Source organism: Spermophilus citellus (genome assembly GCF_964194105.1).
Source record: "Spermophilus citellus genome assembly, chromosome: 6".
NCBI lineage: Eukaryota > Metazoa > Chordata > Mammalia > Rodentia > Sciuridae > Spermophilus > Spermophilus citellus.
The window spans coordinates 135505979-135526863 of NC_138187.1; the positions used below are offsets into that span (position 1 = coordinate 135505979).

Sequence of the window (20885 nt, forward strand, 5' to 3'; positions counted from 1 at the left end):
ATTAATAAATAAAGTCATAAAAATAAATAAAAGCTTTTTGATAAAAAAAAAAAGAGAGAGAGAGAGAATCTTTGGTTTTAAAGATATATAGCGAGGGCTGGGGATGTGGCTCAAGCGGTAGTGCGCTCGCCTGGCATGCATGCGGCCCGGGTTTGATCCTCAGCACCACATACAAACAAAGATGTTATGTCTGCCGAAAACTAAAAAAAATAAAATATTTAAAAAGTTTTAAAAAAAGATACATAGTGAAATATTTATAGATGGAAGTGATGCAATATCTAGGATTTGCTTCAAATAACTGGCAGAGGTGGGGGTGCTGACAGATGAATCAAGATTGGCCACAAGTTGATAACTATGGAGGCTCGGTAACAAATACATGAAAGCTTATAGTTACTGTATATATTTGAGATATAATCAAATGGTTTTGTTTAAAGAGAAAGAAAAAGGCAAGAGAAGAGAATACATAAATTGCATGAAACAATCAGGAAAGAGCTCTGTATGATGTAGTACATGGGAATGAGACCTGGAACTACTACAGCCACTTTCCACCATGGAGAAGACAGCCTGAAGATGAAATCCACCCATGAGAAAGGGCACCACTGACAGAATTAAATGGAGCTGGAGCCCTGATCAAGTCAAATCCAAAACCCATCCTACCTCAGGACTTTTTCATTTTTATAAACTAATAAATCCTCAATAGTCAGCCAATTTGAGTTGGATTTTCTGTTACTACAAATGAAGGTACCACAACTGATACAATCTCCCATTTACTTTCAACCTAGTCACATTTGTTTCTTCATTAACTCAAAATGTTATCAGTAAAATCATCAATAACTCCTTTCTGCTAAATCCAATGAACCTTTTGGAACTAATTGCTAAATCTTCCTCAGCTGCACCTTAAATGTTATCATGCTCAGTGTTCTATTCCCAATCTCTGAGACTCCACATTCCTCATCATTTTCTTTCTTCCTCTCTAGATACTCTATGCATGACTCTTTTGCTGAATCTCCATCTTCCATCTTGTTCTCTCTCCATATCCTCCCTTAATGAATGGAGGTCATCCACTTTCTTGATTTTCATTATCAGCTATCATGAGAGATCTCATTCATGAGATCTTCTAAGCTCCACAGATGAATTCCCAAGGGTCTAAAGCACTTACTACCATTTCAGATGTTCCTCAAACTGAATGCTATACCCTCCACACACAATCTGACCCTCTTCTACTGTTCCCTTCTTCATTAAATAGATTCAATCTTAACATTTCTCAAGATCTCAGCTTTCCTTCCACATATCAAGTCAATCACCATGTCTTATCTTTTACATCCATCCACTTTCATAGTCACTGAAATCATTCCTATTCAAGTTCTATCATCTGGACCTGGACCAAATAGATCCCCCTTCATGACTCTTGGTCCTACTCCAACCCACTTCCCATCTTATTTCCATGACTTTTTGTATTGTGGTAAAATACACATAATATAAAACATACCATGCCAACCATTTTTAAATGTATTCCAAAAGATCTTTTGGAAAAGAGACTTCTGATGATATCACCTTGCTTAAAACAGAAACTAAGTGACTTGGAGTCAAGGTAGGAAGAAGATTGTCACCAAATCTACTCTTTTACATGTTTTGAATTTTGAATCTGTGCCTGTTCTACCTATTTAAAAAATATTTTAAGCATCAATAGATTTTCAAAAACCTATAAAAATCAAGACCTCTAGCATTTATGTAAAATTATAAAAAGAGGTTAAAGATATTATTTCTCATTTTGAAATGTGTCACAATACAAATTCTACAAAACATATAAAATGGAGAATAAGTTTACATGGTCAACAGTCTATACAAATATCATTTTTAAAAAGGATGAGCAAATTTGCATAGTATGGTGTCAATTGTTGGTCCTACCCAGAACACTAAAGTTCAGCTCTGTAAAGATACATAATAACTAATTGGTATGTTCATTTAATACAAGAAAATGGAAACTGAACAGCCAGAGGAAATCTTCCCCAACATTGAAACCAGTGGTGAATTTGGTAAGTACCCTGCAGAAGATATGAAAGAGGAACAAACACTGAAAATATCTAGAAACACTGATGAGATGGTTGGATTAAAAATTTTGCTTCAGAACAAGAACGCTGGGTCAGATGAAATTCACCCATGAGGAAGGGTACCACTTGTTATTTATTTCCTTGAAAACAAGGAAAAAAGAGACAAGAATATTAAGGTTTCTGGACAGACTACAATGCCAGTGTTTCTATCCCAGACAGCAGGGACCCCAAGCTGTATGTCCCAACAATTTATGCCTCACTGCCTAATATGAGAGAGAAATGTATTTTATTACCTGCCTTTTATATAATTAAATAGTATCCCCTTTAGACAGTGGGGGTGGGAGGCATGGAAAATAAAAGGCTAAAAAAAGATAACCTTTAGAGTAGTAGAATGGCATCAAGAAAAAAAAATTGGGTGGGGGCTGGGGTTGTGGCTCAGTGGTAGAGCGCTTGCTTAGCATGTGTGAGGCACTGGTTTCGATTCTTAGCACCTCAGTACAACATATAACTAAACAAAATAAAGATCCATTGACAACTAAAAAATATTTTTAAAAAACGGAAACTACCTACTTTGAAACTTTCCTTTACTGAGGACAAGTGTCTATAAAACATTTTAAATGTTTCAATCAAATGTCCTTTATTTCAAGAGCCTTAAGTACTTAAAATGTGCATGCAATTCTCATTTTAGAGTTAGAAAATGGTTTGAAGGAAAGGATGAGAAAGGGGAAGCATGACAGCTTCAAAATAACATTTTAAGATCACACATACAGATCCCAGGAACCAAGATGTATGAGACATGAAGCAGATGAAGATTATTTCAATTAAAATTTCCACTTCTGCCCGTAATCCTGGCAGCTCAGGAGGCTGAGGCTGGAGGATCTCGAGTTCAAAGCCAGCCTCAGCAAAAGCAAGGTGCTAAGCAACTCAGTGAGACCCTGTCTCTAAATAAAATACAAACAGGTCTGGGGATGTGGCTCAATGGTCAAGTGCCCCTGAGTTCAATCCCCAGTAGCTCCCCGCCCCCCCACAAAAAAAATTCCACTTCTTTATCTCTAGAAAGTACAATACAAGTCCTTTATGAATATTATTGGGGGATATAGTTCAGTTGGTAGCGTGCTTACCTCAAATGCACAAGGTTTAATCCCCAGCACCCTCCCCCCCACACACAAAATTGTTGAATATTACTGGATATAACACTACAGTATATAACTACAAGGGTTACCAAGGGAGTTCAGGCTCCTCTCTGTCACTGTATTCCTAGCTTGTTTTATCTTTTCTAGTTTGTAGTGAAAATATTTTTAATAAAAACTTTCATTGATATAACAATAAGAAATAAAATCCCATTCCACAATAGAAAATAGAATATCCAATAGCAGCCTACATGTGAAAGTAATAAAATGAATATTTTGTAATTACATGTGTTCCTTCTAAACAACTCAAAGATTTATGAGTATTACTATCACAACTATTCAGCTAACATGAAAATTGAGACAAATCACTTCAGGAAAATGCTCCAGAAAAGAAGGAAGTCAGGTGGGGAAGGAAAACTGGAAAGATGCTACTGTATAGGCCTTTAAATTAAAAATATATGATGAAGAGACAAGCTTTAAAAAAAAAAAAGAAAGAAAGAAAGAAAAGAAAAACACAGGTATTAGTGGCATATAATCCCAGTTACTCAGAAGGCTGAGGCAGGAGGATCTCAAGTTGAAGACCAGTCCTGATAGCTTAATGAGATTCTGTCCAAAAAATAAATACAATAAAATAAAAAATAAAAAGACTGGGGATGTGGCTCAGTGGTAGAAAGGTAGGAATGAAGGGCCGGAGGAAGGAAAATAAAAAATATGTGAAGCTAAGGGGTGGGAAAAGTGATAAATGTGATTAATGAAATGATTATTAGCTAAACCACCAAGCTTGTCGGTATTAATAAGTATATAATATTTCATTTAAATATCATTATTTATAATTTACTAATTGAAGGGTTCATAAAGTAGTATGTACACATGGCAAACTAGATCCACTGAAGGAGGGAGGAGACCCTAAAAATGACAGAGGCTAAATACATTTCCTATTTCTGCTCTAACTATCCAAATATAAATAGGCTTGTTGAAGAAAAATGAAACATATTTCTAAATTTTGCAAAGAAAAAAAAATTAAGGCTGACTAAAAGGTCTTCATGCTTTTGTATGCCTTCATTTCTAGTATAAACATAAGATTGTAATGTATTATATGAAGAATATAACACAGATTAAGATGCAAATTTTAGTATCATAAAGAAGGGCTGGAGTTGTGGCTCAGCAGTAGAGCGCTCACCCAGCACATACAAGGCCCTGGGGTCAATACTCAGCACCACATAAAAATAAATAAATAAAGGTATTGTGTCCAGCTACAACTAAAAGATAAATATTTTTAAAAAAGACTTAGACTCTAATTTTAGTTCCACTGCTAACAAGTTGGATGATCATGGACAATATAGTTGACCCCTCTATATTGTTTCCCCATTTATTAAAAAAAAAAGCAATTATCATATTTCCTAAATTCTTTTTCCAATTTGAGTATTTGTGAAATCAGGATGTCTTACAATTAATTTGTATTTCAATGTGCAAAGTATCTTTTAAATCATAATATAGCTTATGACCTTTATAGCTGTGATTCTTAAGCTGGGGTCCTTTTGCTCCCCAGAAGACATCTCACAATGACTAGACCATTGACACAAAAGAGATGGAAACAGGGGTAGGGAATACAACTGACATTTAATGAGTAAAAGCCAAGGATGCTGCTAAAATTCTACAAGGCACAGGACAGCCCCCAAGAAAAAAGAACTATCTTACCAGTAGTTCCGCAGTTGGGAAATCCTGCTTTAGAGTCTCATGAGGAAAAAAATAAAGCAATGTTGACTTAACAGGGTTGTTTGAAGAATTATAAGAGAAAAACTACATGTAAAATGCTCAGAATAGTAATTAGCACAAAGTCCTGTTATTATAATAAATTAGTAATGGTAGCTTTTTTTTTCTTCTTTGTATCCAATATATTTAGATAATTTGTTTATCTACTAAATAAACACCTAATTCCTTAGCCTAGCTTTACATACTATTATGTCCCAAATTACCTTTCAAGCTGTGTCTCTCACTATTTTATTACAAAAACCTCCTCCAATTTACCTGGTCTATGTTGCTTCACTAACACTACCTGGTGTCATTACTCCATGCCTACACACAAACCATTTCCTCCATCTACAATGCCTACTTTCTATCTGGCTTGATTTTCTTCAGGATTTAGCTTGAATATCACCTCCAGTATGAGTTCTTCCTTCACAGACTACTTAAGCTGAAAGTGATCTCTCCCCACCACTCATCCCCTACCCCTACCCCTACCAGTCTCCCTCTGAATGTCTTTGCTCCCATTATATGACTCTTAACATAGATTTCCTGAACTCTACGTAGTTATACATTTATCACATCTTCCTCTACTAAAGCATAAGCTCTTAAGACCAGCATTGCTGAAACCTACAGCATTAGACACTATTTATCAGACCTCTCCACTGAAACTTCTCCTTTCCTGGGCTTCAGTGTTATGCTTTCTTAATTCTCTTCCTAAGTAACTGCTCTAATTCTGCCTCCTTTTCCTCAGCCTCCTCCCTGCATTCTAAGTATTCACTATCCTTAATTCTGTCTCAAATTTCTTCTCTCCTATGGTCATATCTACTTCCAATTTCAATTACACTGCTATGCACAAAATACCAAATTATTATTTCTATCCTTAATTTCTCAATCATACTACTACCTCCGTTTATAGCTACTTATTTCATTGGATTTCTCAGAGAAGATATTTAGCCAACACATCAAGTTCAAGGTTTTTGAAAATAAAGCTGCCTTCCCCATTCCAGCTTACTGTTTTTTCTCAGTTAACAGCATCACAATTAATTCTCCTAGTCACTAAATCTGAAAGTCTCAGGTAACCTCATCCTCCCTAAAACCTCAGGTGACCTTATCCTCTTAAATATTCTATTTTCAGCTAAAGCACTCCCCATGCATCCCAAATTCAATCTTTTAGAAATACTAAAAATTAAATTTCTGCAACATTTTTTTAAACATCTGTCTCTTTTCCATTTCTTTGACTTCCACCCATTTAGTATAATGGTTAAGAGCACAGACTGAAGTCAGATTTCCCTGGTTCAGATCCCAGCTTCATTAGTTGGGTGGCTTTGGATGAGTTCCTAAACCCATGATCCTCACTTTCCTCATCAGCAAAACTGGAATGATTAGCAGTTTCCACCTCATAAGGCTGTCATGAAGATTAAAATGAGATACCATGTGTAAAGTGCTTGACCCACAGTAACTGCTGGATAACTGCAGCTTTAATGTCATTTTCACCCCACTTCAAGCCCTCATCACCTCTTGCCCAGAAATCCTACAATAATGTCCCAAACTGGCCTCACTACTGCTACTCCAAGCCTCTCTTAACCACAGTTACTAAGCACTGTTCTTACAGTCTTCATGGCCTTAGAGTCAGATCATATCATACATAGGATTTTGACAAGATCTCTTGGGATATACAAAGAAATATAACAAGGTTATAACAACAAATGAGTTTATAACACTGAACTAAAATAATCTGAAAAAAGGGAATGATGGTTGATAAGGTTTAAATGATAAACTGACATCAGAAAGTGAGCCTTGAATTCCATGTTAAGTACTCCGAATTTAAGAATTTAGTAACAAAGAGTGTACAAGAGGTTCTGCATCCAGAATTCTCCCCAAGAGATTTAAGGGAGCAGGACATTTAAAGCAAACTCTGTCTTATAATTGCTTAAATAAGTTCAGCTATTCAAATTCAACAGGAGCCCCACAATGGTTTAACTTCCTCCTGTTTTTGCAATTTACTTAAAGTAACTAGAGTATTGTTGCAAACTCATCTACATAAACTTATTCATTTGATTAAAACTGTAGTGGCATTATTCTGCAAAATAAGCTATTAAGACAGGCCATTTGGAATATTTTTAGGATAAAGAGAATATGAGTCAAAGCTCTTGACATAATACTTCAAATTAATTAAATATTCCACATCTGCTTCCTAGTTGTTATGATGTTTATACTTCATTTATTATAGTTCAATTAGTTCATTCTATATCCACAACTGATTTTTAGCTACCATTTTAAATTACTTTTCCAACATATGGTTCTAAAACTAACTACTTTTTATATGTCAAAAGTTAGGTTTCTAACAGAAAAACCCTATATATTATTGTTAAGAGACTTTAGTAAATCATTACTGAAAGTTGGGTTATTTGTTTGTTGTCTCTGGTTTTGTTTGGGGTACTAGGGATTGAACTCAGGGGCACTCAACCCCTGAGCCACATCCCCAGCTCTATTTTGTATTTCATTTAGAGACAGGGTCTCTCTGAGTTGCGTAGGGCCTTGCTAAATTGCTGAGGCTGGCTTTGAACTCACCATCCTCCTGCTTCAACCTCCAGAGCCACTGGGATTACAGGCCTGCACCAGTGAGCCAGGCTTGGGCTAATTTTTTGAATAAATGAATACAACTGGGCAACAATTTTGAAATATTTTGTACATTAACCTTTTCTGGTAAGCATTTATAGCAAATGGAGATTATTTATTTAAAAAAAAAACTTATTTTTTCTATTCACTTCATAGAAATTTGTTATGAAAAACTGTCAATAAACAAAATGTACAAACAGGGCTGGAGTTGTAGCTCAGTGGCATAGCACTTACCTAGCATGAGTGAGGCACTGTGTTTGACCCTTAGCACTACATAAAAATAAACAAATAAAATAAAGGTATGCTATCCATCTACAACTACAATTTTTTTTTTTTTTTAATGACAACTCTTGGGCTGGGATAGTGGATTAGTGGTACAGCGCTTGTCTCATATGTGTGAGGACCTGGGTTCGATCCTCAGCCCCATATAAAAAAATAAATAAAGATATTGGGCCAATCTACAACTAAAAATATTTTTAAAAAAATGACATCAGCTCTTTAAAAAAAGTGTACAAACATAACATTCTTAACAATGTATTAATTTCTTGTTACAAAGTCACACTCTGAAGGCCTTCTAAACTCATTTTTTCATCTCATCTTGAATATGATCTTTTTAATCCATTTCAACTGCTGCCAAGGCAAAAGTAACCAAGTACCAACAATATTCCTCTAAACCATTTGAAAGTTCATTAAGATCTGTCCAATCTTTGAAAAAATATTAGATATGAACATGTACTATGTGCACATTTTCCACACTTGCCGATAAAAGGATCATTCTGCAGAATGGTTACAGCAAAAAGCAAAGACTTCAGGGTCAGAAAGACCTGAGCTGGCATGTTGAATATATCACTTGTCAGATGTTAATCTTGTGCAAATTAGTCTTTCTAGCCTGAAAAACAGTGCCTCCTTCATCTGAAAAACAGCAACAGTATCTATAAGGATACTGTAGGAATAAATGAAATAATGTTGTTAACATAATAGGTAACAGGTATGTCCCACCTTCACTAGTGTCTTACCCTTTGTAGTCAAACCTCAAATGAAAACTCTGCCACTTACTGACAGTGTGACAGTAGAATTGTTTCATCTCTCTGGCTTCCTCACTTTGTTCAAATGAGGAACACACTATGGACATCACTGAGTTGTGAATCCCAAATGTACAACTTAATGCAAGCATCTAGCAGAGTGCCTGGCAAAAGAATAAGATTCCATTAATACTGTATTCCTTTCACTTCCTTTCTTCTCCAATGTGCTCTATGTGTGTTCATGAAGTGACCCAGAATCTACTAACTGGCCTGACACATATACAGAAAATAGGCCATTTTCTGGTTTAGACTTTGTGAATGCACAGCAAAATTTTGACATCTGTATTCTAAGAATCCTCTCAGTTTCTGATAGAAAATATTCCTGTTTCTACCGACCTTCCATTTTGTATCCATTACTTTTACACATAGGTTACTATATAAATTTTCCTCTTTCCTAAATACTTAACTAGCCTTCACTGACCTTTCAAATGGATATTACATTCAGTATGCTACTTAAGTTAAAACCCAACACATGTGTTATTCTTATTGCTTACATCAGTAGGAAATGTAAAATAATAATACTTTGTGCTTTCTTCTGTTACTCTAGATATTCAGTTTCAAAGAAATCTTACAATTTAAATTATTTCAAAAGATTTATTACATTTATTCCTGGTGCCAGTCTAACACCAAAACATGAGAATTCAAATAAAATTAAGGCTGTCATAAATATAAAATTACATCCATGTGAATTTCCTCCAAAACTAATTCAATTTTCCAAACATTGAAGTTCATCCGCTTGTAAATTAAGATGCAAGTACTGAAAACACTCAACTATATGTTCAAACAGCAAAAGTGAACTAAACCATTTACCAATATATTTTCACAGTCCTAACTCAGAAATCAGCCATCATCTTCCAAAAAAAAATCCTGTATTTAATATCCAGAAAAAAGTTTGTAAATACTAAGGAGCTTTTCAATAAATATTTTATGAATCCAAATTTATTAACTACAGTAGAATAAAAATCTTACAAAAATTACTCTTAAAAGTTATCACAGTAAATGACAGAAGTGTCTTCCAAAGAAAAGCCAGCTAATTTTTTTTTAAATATTTATTTTTTAGTTATTGGCAGACACAACATCTTTGTTTGTATGTGGTGCTGAGGATCGAACCCGGGCCGCACACATGCCAGGCGAACATGCTACCGCTTGAGCCACATCCCCAGCCCCTAATTTTTTAAGCATTCCACAGCTTGGGCTCCTAAATCAACAGCTAAAGAACAGGCCCTTTTCCTGTTATTCTGCAAGACTGGGTTATGGAGGGAGTGCTTAATTGTGACTGTACTACAGAATTTCTGTGTCAACAGCACATATCATCAAAAAAAGCTTCTAAGAAAAAATCCCAAGTAGGGAGTTTTTGTGTCTCTTAATGTGTAAAGCCAAAATACATTTATAAAAAGAAAGACCCCTCACTGATTATACAAAATGAAAACAGCAATGTATAGTCAGCAAACTTACACACTGGCTTTAATAGATGGTTTAATAATAACGTGAAATGTGTACAGAGGGCTGATACAGGCATAAAGAATGACAACAAAAATTAATACTGCTTTTCAACACAAGCCACCTTCCATCCTACGGAGTGTGAACAGCAGCCACCATTACAAATGTCAAAAATCAATAGAGTACTATGTACCATCTACCTTCTTCCAAAAATAAAGAAACCAACACAGATTTCTTGGTAGAGTAATCACAATTATGACTGAGGGGGGAATGTATGCAGTACAATGAGGAAAGTGCCACAAATTAAAACTACTCTACATAAATTGCTCACTGATTTAAAAAAAAAAAAAACTGCTCAGTGAAAGGGGGGGGGGAGAACACTTTTGCTGTCCAATAAAAGGAATCCGGCCGAATCCCCCTGACCACTCCAGGGCCCTTCATTTACAATCCAACCTGCTTGCTTGCTTTCTCCTCTCTTTATCCTCGTCCTAGTCTCCCACCATCTCTCTGAACCGGTAGGGAAAGCCACGCATGGAGACTCGCGAATCGGGGAACAAAAACCGGGATGTGGACATCCTCGGAAGGAAGAGGTAAGGGAAGACACCACTTACCTGTCCCAAAGGCTTTGGCCACCAGCCAGGCCAGATTGCAGGCGATTTTGGCCCTGGAGAAATCATAGTGGTCAAAGGGCTTGATGGCTGGAACAATGAACGTCTTTCTCATCTCCCTGGGGTCTGCAGCATCCCCCATCTTTCACCGTGGCTCCTCGGGATGTCCGGGCTCTAACCTTCACATGGTGTGGCCTCGCCGCCGCTGGGGTCGGGAGGGGAGGGGAGGGGAGCTCAAACCATCGGGGCCGGGGCGAGGCCCGCCCGGGCGCCGACTGGAGGGAAGCTCAGCTGTGCGCGCCGCGAGCCTGCCGCTTCCCGCGGGAGCCGCCGCCGCCGCCGCTGCCCCCGGGCATAGGAATGTGGCGGCGCGGTGTCCGTCGTCCGTCCGTCCGCCCGCGCCCCTCGGAGCCACCCGCCCCGCGAGCGCGCGTGTGAGCGAGGCCGCCTCCCCTTTGTCTCGGTTTAGTCACACGGGCTTGGGGGAGGGTGGAGGCTGGAAGGGCCCGGAATTTTAAGGCGGGGGGGGGGGGGTAGTCTTTAACAATCACGTTGTGGAAAATGTCCCCGCCACAGCGATGCCCGCACGCCCTCGCCTCCCCCTTGCTTTCCCTCAGAGCGGGAAGACCCCCTCAGAACGCGGGTGGGTGGAGGAACCAGCAGGACCGAGGGGCGCGCGGGGCGGGGGTGGCCCACCCAGGGCCGCGGGAGACCGAGCAGAGGAAAACGTCAAAATCACTGCGGCGCCCAGGCCGCCGGCGGCCCGTCCCCTCCTCAGCTCCCCTCCCGTCGCCGTCTCCTCCTTCTCCTGCCACAGTCGCCTCCCGGCGCTTCCTCCCTGCTGACGGGCAAGGCGGTGGCCTGGAAGAGGCCGCCAACCCCTAGCTCTCGATTCCTGCCTTATCAGTTATGTCCTCGTATTTTTTCCCCCTCCTCTTGCCGCCGGACTAGGGTGCTCCCCGTCAGCCGCCGCCGCCGCCGCTGCCGCCGCCGCTGCGGTTTTCCGGCTGCGGCACTGGATGGAGAGAGCAGATGCGGAGACTGAGCATGCGCCCTGGCGCTGCTCGGGCCCCCGCCCGCTTCCCTTCGGCCGTGGCGGTCCCGGCCAGCCGCCCCGCGCACTGAGCATGCCCAGCCTCGCTCCCGGCCCGCGCCCGGACTCCGGTGGCTGCCTTTTAATCATCACTTAGGAGTTCTCGCTGGGGTGGACGTCCTCTGAGTCTCTGGCTTCTGGCTGCTCCACTTACACTACGAAACAGGAAAGGGAAGGAAAAAAGGAGAGAGTAGGCCTAGCCATAGCCTGTATAATATTCTCTGGTGGTTCAACCAAAAGAACTGATGTTTATTTAAAATGCTTATTTTGTGGAATGCACTTTACTGCGAACTTGACCTGCACAGTCCCATGTAGTCCTCACAGTAACAGTAAGGGGTGTGTATTATCGCTGGTTGACCACGACATTATGGAGAGATGAAGTGAGTTAAGTCATCCTAAGGGCTTAAACAGGTCTGAAAATCAGGTTTGAGGCTCCAAAGCTATAGGAATTTCATGAAGTCAAGATACTTTCTTAACTTGATGCTCCACACTGGGACGTTCTAAGAGAAGGCATACATCCGTCAGATAAATCCTTTCACAAAGTAAACTGATACCTCTCAGGATCTGAAATCTAAAGGCTTTATAGCTTCACTTCATCAGACCCCTCTCCGTTTTCCCAAGAGGGCTTGCTTTCTCAGATCTGTGTGTCCTTGCTCATTGTAGGCCCTCTGTCCACCTAGCTTACTGCCTCCTTAATCTCCAAGTCTCTCCACAGTAGTCACTCCCTCTAGGAAGCCTGCCCTGATAGCTACTGACAACTTCCCAGTGGGGACTGTCACGTGCCTCCCCTTTGTTCCCAGAACACCCTGTTCTTATGTATGTCATAACATTTCTCATACTGTTTGCCAATCATCAATTACTTCTTTGTCTTTGCCTTTAATGATATGACATGGCTCATCTCCAGCATCTGCATGTTGACCAGCCCGTGGTAGTTGCTCAATTAATATTTAGGGCCAAAGGTAAATGGTACCATAATTAGCACTTATTGAGCTTACTTAATTTAGTAATTTTTCACATCTAATTTTAACATATTATCTAATTTTAATTATTGTAGAATTCTGTGTTATCTTCATTTTGCAGATCAGAAAACTTAACTCTTGGGGGACATTTTGGATTGCCTATGTTGCACAGTTAGTGAAGGCAGACTTAAAATTTGAACCCAGAACTATCTTACTTCAAAGCCCATACTCTGTACTGCTAGAACCTCCCTATTATCATCCGTCTTTATGGTAGAAGCAAGGCACAAGAGGGGAGAGGCTTTGGAGCCTACTATCTAAAAGGACAGTTGCACCAGTAAACTGGCTCCTTTGATTCTGCTTAATCTTTACAAACACTCCTCCCTGAACCTAGCAAGGCTCTGCAGATAAGCATTGATAACAATGTAGGGTAGGGAAAGAATGTCAGTGAGAATAATAATATGCCACTGGAGAGTGGGGTGTTGATATAATTTTTCAGTAATTTAATTAATATTAATAGAGTTTTTCTCATGTAAATGCTCTTTGCTAGTTCACATAAGGGATGATAGAATTAGCATATAGATAATAGTTCTCAAGGCACATTCATATGATAACTATTTGATTTCCACACCCATTCTGTGACACAGGCCTTCTTATCTTCCAGTTCTAGATGCAGAACTGAGGATCATAGAGATTATGTGGCCTAACCAAGATTTCATGGTTGATTGGTATCAGAGTCTAGCTTCAAATTCAACACAGTCTTCTGTCTCCACTCTGTCTCCACTTCACTGTGTTTTATGGAATCTGACATGTACTTAAAGAAATATGACACAAAGTAAAAGTGTGAAGTCTATAACAGATACAAAGTGCAATGAGAACATATAGGTGGAGGGATTGGGAATGTTTCTTGGAGGCTATGTTAAATTTAATGTTCTCAAATTCAACTTCAACTGAATTCTAGAGTACACAAATCAAAGTAAGAAAAACTCAATGTGAATATATCATACGTTTAGATATATTCAAAAGAGAAACCTGTAGTCCAGAAAGGTTGAAGAGAGATACGGACACATTTTACCTGTCATTATAATAATCTTTCAGTAAATACAAGATTCTCAAGGCCAAAAACCATGCCTTGTCACCTTTATGTTGAATGTGATCTAGTGCTTTGCCCAGAGTCGGTGCTGGATAAATGCTTGTTGAATTTCATTAAAAATTCTTTCAACCTAAATAAACAAGATGAGGAAGAGCAAGAAAAAAAAAAAAGACCATTGCTCTGATTTGTCCCTTGATTCAAGGGTGACACTTTAGTAGGGATGGCATTACTCTGACCCTAACTTGAAAGGATTTGGGGAATGGGGGTGGGGGGAAAGGTATCAAAACAATGAGAAGCTTTTACTTTCAGAGAGACTGTGAAACAACTTGGGGTCATAATAGGAGGCTGTTATTAACAGGGAAACACCCTGAGGACAAAGAAGAAGGATCTGTTTTCAGAGAGGCAGACACTCTAATAGGGTGTTCTTTGTGACACCTTCAGAATGATCCTTTGAAAAACTGGAAATCTCTGTGGACTATCACTGTCAAAAAGAAATGCTCTCTACTGCCTCCTTAAGATAGTGACTTTGTTCAAAACAAAAACAAAACCCAATGATTCTTTGGTCCTGCTTGCCCAACTGCACAGCTGTCCCTCTATTTTTTATATCCAGATCTAGGGTCTCATCCATCCGTAGGGCATCAGCTATACCCACAACACTCCTCTCTGTTTGAAAAGTATTTCTCTCCTTTCATCTGGAAATTCTAAAACGTCAGCCAGACCTCCTTCCTTATCGCCTTCCTCCATTTCTGTCTTAAGGTAAATTAATAAATTCACTCATCCATTCATCTGCTAGGATTGATTGAGAACCCAAGTGCGGAGGATGCAATATTGAACACGACAGATCAAAGAAGTAAATAAAATTTGGAGATCCTATGACCTAAGCAGCCCAGTTTCCCTCCATTGTCCCATTTCTAGAGGCTAGAAGCCTTGTACCTTGTAACTTTGCCTATAGAAATCTTTGGTGTATCCCATCAGAAGCAAAGAAATACTAAACCAGGGAGCTCTGCAGCAAGACCGCTTAAGTAGATTTATCTTAAGTAGAAGTGTGTATACATATCCTATCATCCACTTTCAGTTGGTTGCACTAATAGCAACTGGTACAGAGCTTTTGCTGTGTACCGGGCTGTATTGTACATGTATCAACTTATTTAATCCTCACTCCAGTCTTATTATTATCCTCATTTGGTAGATGGAAAAAATCACAGGGCAAAGGACTTAAGTAAGAAAAGACCTTATGTTATTTCAAAAGTAGGAGGAACTAGAATAAGTAAACTTTGAATCAACCAGGTAAAGAACAGGGGGAGATAGGGTAGCTGAGAGGTAGAGCTCTTAACATGCAGAAGGCCTGGGTTAGATCCACAGCATTACAGGAAGGAGGGTCTGGGGAAGGAAAGAAGAAAGGAAAAAAGAAAGGCCAAGCTAGGACTCGGAGGTAGGGAATGCTTAGCTAACTGGTGACAGTAAGGGGTGTAGTTGAGTGACGTGTAGCAGCACCTCATAAACCAATGTGAGATAGCAGAACCTGTGCTGAGCATCTCCCAGTGTATCTTCTAAACACAGTGTAGCTTTCATCCTAAGAGCTGGCAGGTTTTTATAAGGGTTACCTCATCAACCTTCACAGCCGTTCCAGCAAGGCCTGTGTGCTAGGATGCCAGAGTGTGTGGCTGGAACGAGTGAAACACAAAGAGGCCACATAACTTCCCAGAGTCACTCTGTGAGTCAACATCTGCACTGGATGGAGAAATGTGGCCCTCGGGTTCCCAGGAACAGCACAGGAATTTTCCCAGGTCCCTAAGATATTTTTCCTTTATTTATTCCTTGCTCAAACCAAGCTCCCTTAGCTTCCAGTAATGGACAAAGCTTCCATCATTTTTAAATACCATTGAAAGCAGATAAGACGATTGGGAGAGAACAGAATGGACACCAGCGCTGTTCTTTATTTCTGACATGTGATTGGAGAGAAATCATGCCACTTTTCTGCCCTCAGATTTCCACTGCTAGGTAGAACCAAGCAATTTCTAAGGCACCTCCAATGCCAATAGTCTATGTCAAGAAGATGGCTTCTATATATTTTACCACATTAAAACTGAAGGTTAAATCAGTCGGACGCCTAGCATTCAAAATTTAAATCCTTTTTGAGCTGGAGTTACATTTTTTTATTTCCAGAAAGCCTCATGATGGGATCATGCAGAAAGGCCAGGGGAAGTTGCAGAACAGGAAGAAGGATCCTCCAGTGAAGGCAGAGACCAAAGCAAAAAGAGAAGGACTCTAGACAGAAGGGACAGATACAGCTATTTGTCAGTAAATACAGAAGTCCTACTGCATTGAGTCAACACGTCAACAAAATAGAAGTCAAGAAGGTCTATAGTTCTAGACTGTCTCCTAGTCAACCAAGAAGATTTTGTTCATTTTATCAACTTAATGGAAACAACTCAAATGTCCACCAATAGAAGAGGACTGACCAAATAAATGAGGTAGTACGTAGGGATCCATTACATCATCCAGAAAGATCTCAAGATGTCAAAGGGTCAAGTAAAAAGAATTTCTTATGGTGTTAAAAAACAAATATTCATGAGAAATCTTGGATAGTCTCAGAAAGATACACAAGAAACTAGAGTAGATGAGAGACACCCCATACACACACACACACACACACACACACACACACACACACACATACACGCACGCGCGCGCCCACATATATATGCTTTGGTAACTTTTGGTTAATTTTGATTTAAATTGCATCTTATTCAAAACATAAAGCAGTTTTCTTTTTGGAAGGGGAGGTTACTGGGATATGAACCCAGAAGTGTTTTACCACTAAAACACATCCCTAGCCCTTTTTATATTTTATTTTGAGACAGGGTCTCACTAAGTTGCTGAGGCTGGCCTCAAACTTGCCTCAGCCTCCTAAGTTGCTGGGATTATAGGCATGTGCCACTGCACCTGGCCCCATTTTTTTCCTCCTTTGGTGGCCTGGGGATTTGATCCAGAATCACACTACTGGTAGGCAAAGCACTCTACCACTGAGCCACATCCTCAGCTAATAATTTTTTAAACTGACACTTTCCCTCTCTCTCCTGGCAACGTAGCTTCTGCTCCTACCACACTCCTGAAACTATTTTCTCAAAGTCATTACACAGCTCCTTGTTACTCTTTGAGCCAGTGTTCCTTTGGCCTCCATGGCATGTAGTCTTTATGAGTGTCGCTTTGTTCTGAACACAGTCTTCCCTCTCAGGTTCCAGGGCCCCCCGTCTGTACCTGGTTCTCTCTCACTTTTCCAGTCCCCTCTCTGCTGCCCTTCCAACCTCCTTTGTTTGCTGGCCTTCCCCAGGTGAGACTCAGTCCTTGTTTTCCTCCCTCCCTCGCTATCACAGTGACTTTTTTATGGCTTCAGCTCTTGTCCCTGGGAAGGCAGTTCCCTCATCTGTGTCTCAGCCCTTAACCCATCTTCTGGTACAGTCCTAGCATCTCTAGTTCTGTTGTAGGGACAAATGAGGCAAGGCCCCGAAGATAGCAGGAAACAGTTTTATTTGGCTGCAGCCAGGTTCAGAGGGTACAGCCTTTGCTGTAATCAATCAATCCCCTGAACCCCGAGTTCAGGGAGTTTCAGAGTTTTATACCCAGCGTGTAAGGGGAGGGGCTCAGAAGCTCACAGTCTGCAGAAGTTCACATAAAAGCAGCTTTTTCTTTCACTGTTCTGGGCAAGTTAACTCTTCAAGGACAACATCTGAGAAGGAGAGAACTTCATCTCCCCTTTCTTTCCTCCTCCTGCCAGCTGTTACCATGGGCCCATTTGTAACTTATCTTAAAAATGTAGACATCTCTGTGAAGCCAAGCTCAAGGCCAGAGGCCTTGTTTGCACATTTCTTCATAGTACTATACTGGATACGTTTGTGAAAAACTAGTAAGGGGGTGTCCGGCACCTGGAGTGCTGGTACCTTTTCAGCCAGTGGCCAAGTAAACACGGTGACATGAAAATAGGAAGTTTATCTACATTAGACTCTTTTGCAGAGACTCTTTTGCTGACAGTCCTAAAATCAGCCATGGTGAAGAGGGCTTTTCTGTGGAGAAAGGGGTGCCACTTCAGTTCAACCAGATTAAAACAAAACAAAACAAAGCAAAAATCCTCATCAGATTTCTCTCTGGTCCAGTCTCCACAATGTCTCCACAATGCTGCTAATGATACTGTTCTCTGCTTAAAATATGTCCTCCTGGAGACCTCCCTCTCTCATTCTACCCTGTCCAAGCAATTCAGTTATCTCTCCCTTCCAATTACTCTTTTCCCTAAAATGTCTCATTTCTTCTCACTCACTGCTGCTCATTCTCTCCCTTTTGGATTTATAAGTTACCAGAATTTGGATGATCCAATATCTTCAGTCAGAAAACTTTAGTGATTTCATGTTATGTGTCTGATATTGTCCCAGGTCTTTCATATACTGCATTTTATTTCACTTAATCACAAAATAGCGTGTAACGTAGAGATTAACCTCATTTTATAGGTTGCAAATGAAGGCTCAGAGAGATTAAGGGCATTCCTCAAAGCTTCATGAGAATGAGCAGAGCTGATGCTCAGATTTATGGTTCCTGATTTCTAATTCAGGAATTCCTCCATTCCCCTACCCTGCTTGCTTACCAGATACAATCCGAACATTGGCCTTGACTTTCAAGATCCTCAACAAAGTGGCCTTTCCATTTGTGTTTCTCTGCTACTGTCCTATACATAGCAAGCTGAGCTATTCTCAGGACCTTGAACACACTTAATCCTCTGCAGGGATTATTGGTTTGGCTAATTTTATTAATCTCCCTCTGTAAAGCCCTTTGAGAGCCCGACATAAGCTACAGAAATCTTCTCATCATTCAGTATTTACCTTCAATGCACCTCTTCCATGAATCTTTCTCTGGCCCACCTGTGGCTGTCTGGACTCATTTGTGCTTTGAATTATAATCCTTTCTGTGCAGTATAAGGAAAGAGATCATCTTATTCTGCTATAATCACTGACAATGTCTAATATATAATAGGCCACTGGAAGTATTTATTGAATAAATGCAAAAATCAGTGAATTAACAGGTATAACAACCACAAAAATCACATTAGCACACATCCTAGGGCCGTGAAATATATCAGTGTAACTTAACTAGCTTATATGGGAATTAAAAAATGAGTGATACCAAAGATTCCTAAATTCTGGTCTAGTATTTTTTATTGGACTTCATTCTGATAAAATATAATTTTTAAAATAAAACTGATATTTTTCCTTCAAAGGATAATTTTTTATGATGAGATTATTTCCTTCCTGGCTTCCCCCCCCGCCCCCCCCCCCCCCCCCCCCCGTTAAAAAGTCCTTTCTCTTATGAAATAACAGGAGTTGTAAATGATGGCCGAATTTTGGTGAATCCTCATTTGATAAAAAATAAAGTTGATGACCTCATACTCACTTCTCTCCAATTCAGTCGTTCATTCAGGGAAACTTGGTTGCTTCATAAAATTCTAAAGTCTGCACACCAGTATTCTGATAACTGAACTAAGTGACTTTGTTCTGATTAGCTTCTGGGGAAACAAACAAACAAACAAAAACAACAACAAAACCCAGCTCCTAATAGCATTCAGAAAAACAAAGCAAAAAAAAAAAATTATGTGTACACGTATTTGCTATGGAAACATGTTGGTATTTGAACAAGTCAATGGCATATATAGACTAAATTTTCCTTCTTTTTTAGTCTCTAAAAATACAAATTAAGTCTTCCTTTAAAATGTTAGTTAGGAATTAGGTTGAAACATTTGTGGAACTGCTTTCAAAATAGATTTGGATCCATAAGTGGATCACAGGAAAGGGTCATTTTGCTCCTTTCATTGTGACCTTTGGATAGCTTGAAAAATACACTGCACTTTTTTTTTTATTGTAGAGGCACACACAATATCTTTATTAAATTATTTTTATGTGGTGCTGAGGATAGAACCAGCACCTTATAGGTGCTGGGCAAGCACTCTACCACGGAGCTACAGCCCCAGCCCCTATACTGCACTTTTTGGTGATATTTGATCTTTTTAGTTAGGATCCCAGTTAAATTATGTAGTTTCCAACTACAAACATGCAGTTTTGATTAACAGAAACAAAACAGAGGCTTCCTTCCCTGATTTCATTTTCTCACCTGTTCTCCATCTTCCTCCTCATTTTCTAGATCCAAGAAATGTATCTTTCTGTTTGGTTTCTTATGTTGTTCATTTAAAGGTTCTGGAGAAAACTGGAAGGGAAAAATTACAGCTTAACGTTGAGAATTTGAAAAGGAAAAAGCTTGTGGCATCCAAAATGATGTTCTTTGTGGAATTTAGAATTTATGCCATGTGAAAACTACATTCCTGGGCTGGGGATGTGGCTCAGTGGTAGAGCACTTGCTTAGCATGTGCAAGGCTCTGGGTTCAATCCTCAGTACCTTATAAAAATAAAATAAAAAATATATTGTGTCCAACTACAACTAAACAATGAATATTAAAAAAAAAGAAAAGAAAAATAGGTTATTCAAAATTAAAGCTGAAATTGGAAAGAAGAGAAAAGCAACAAAAGGTGAAGGGGATTAAAATGTGCTGAGATAGCCCTTCACACTTCCAAACTAAAGAGGCATCTTTAAAAATAGAAGAAATGCGTTAATGCTTTTCCTAATCCATTTTAAATCTGCTTAAGCTCGTTTTTCACTGCATTGTAAAATAGGTTTGCATATTAAAGTAAATGAGCACAATTCAGAATAGCAACAACCATTTTAAGATAAAATTAGGCAATTTTTATTTGTTTGCAAGTAAGATTAGAAATCTAAGAACTGTCTGGATGTATGTATAAAGCAAACCGTTATCCCCCCCCCCAACCACAATATCTTGCGTGAACATCTTAATATTCACATAAAGGGACTGGTCCAAATAGGTTGTATTTCTGTACATCATTTAACTTTTTATTTTGTTTGAAATGAGTTTCATTGTTTCCCTTCCATGAGCTGCCGAACTGTTCTGTTTAACTTGTTAGAATGAGGGTAGGAATGCCAGATGGCAGCAGAGATGTGGGGGTGGGCTGGAC

The 20885-nt window shown here is 39.4% G+C and overlaps 1 protein-coding gene across 5 annotated transcripts in view; it reads right to left on the minus strand.

Moving 5' to 3' along the window:
• The window catches only part of CAMSAP2 (calmodulin regulated spectrin associated protein family member 2), a 93222-nt gene extending 81508 nt beyond the window's left edge, over positions 1–11714 (minus strand). For 4 of the 5 annotated variants that reach the window (XM_081299512.1, XM_081299511.1, XM_081299509.1 and 1 more), the window contains exon 1: positions 10680–11714. In XM_081299512.1, coding sequence (XP_081155638.1) covers positions 10680–10745 — 66 coding nt within the window. In that variant the 5' untranslated portion in view covers positions 10746–11714. The remainder of the gene's footprint in view (positions 1–10679) is intronic. The other variant, XM_081299510.1, reaches the window with a different exon arrangement.
• Between the last annotated feature and the right edge of the window lie 9171 nt (positions 11715–20885).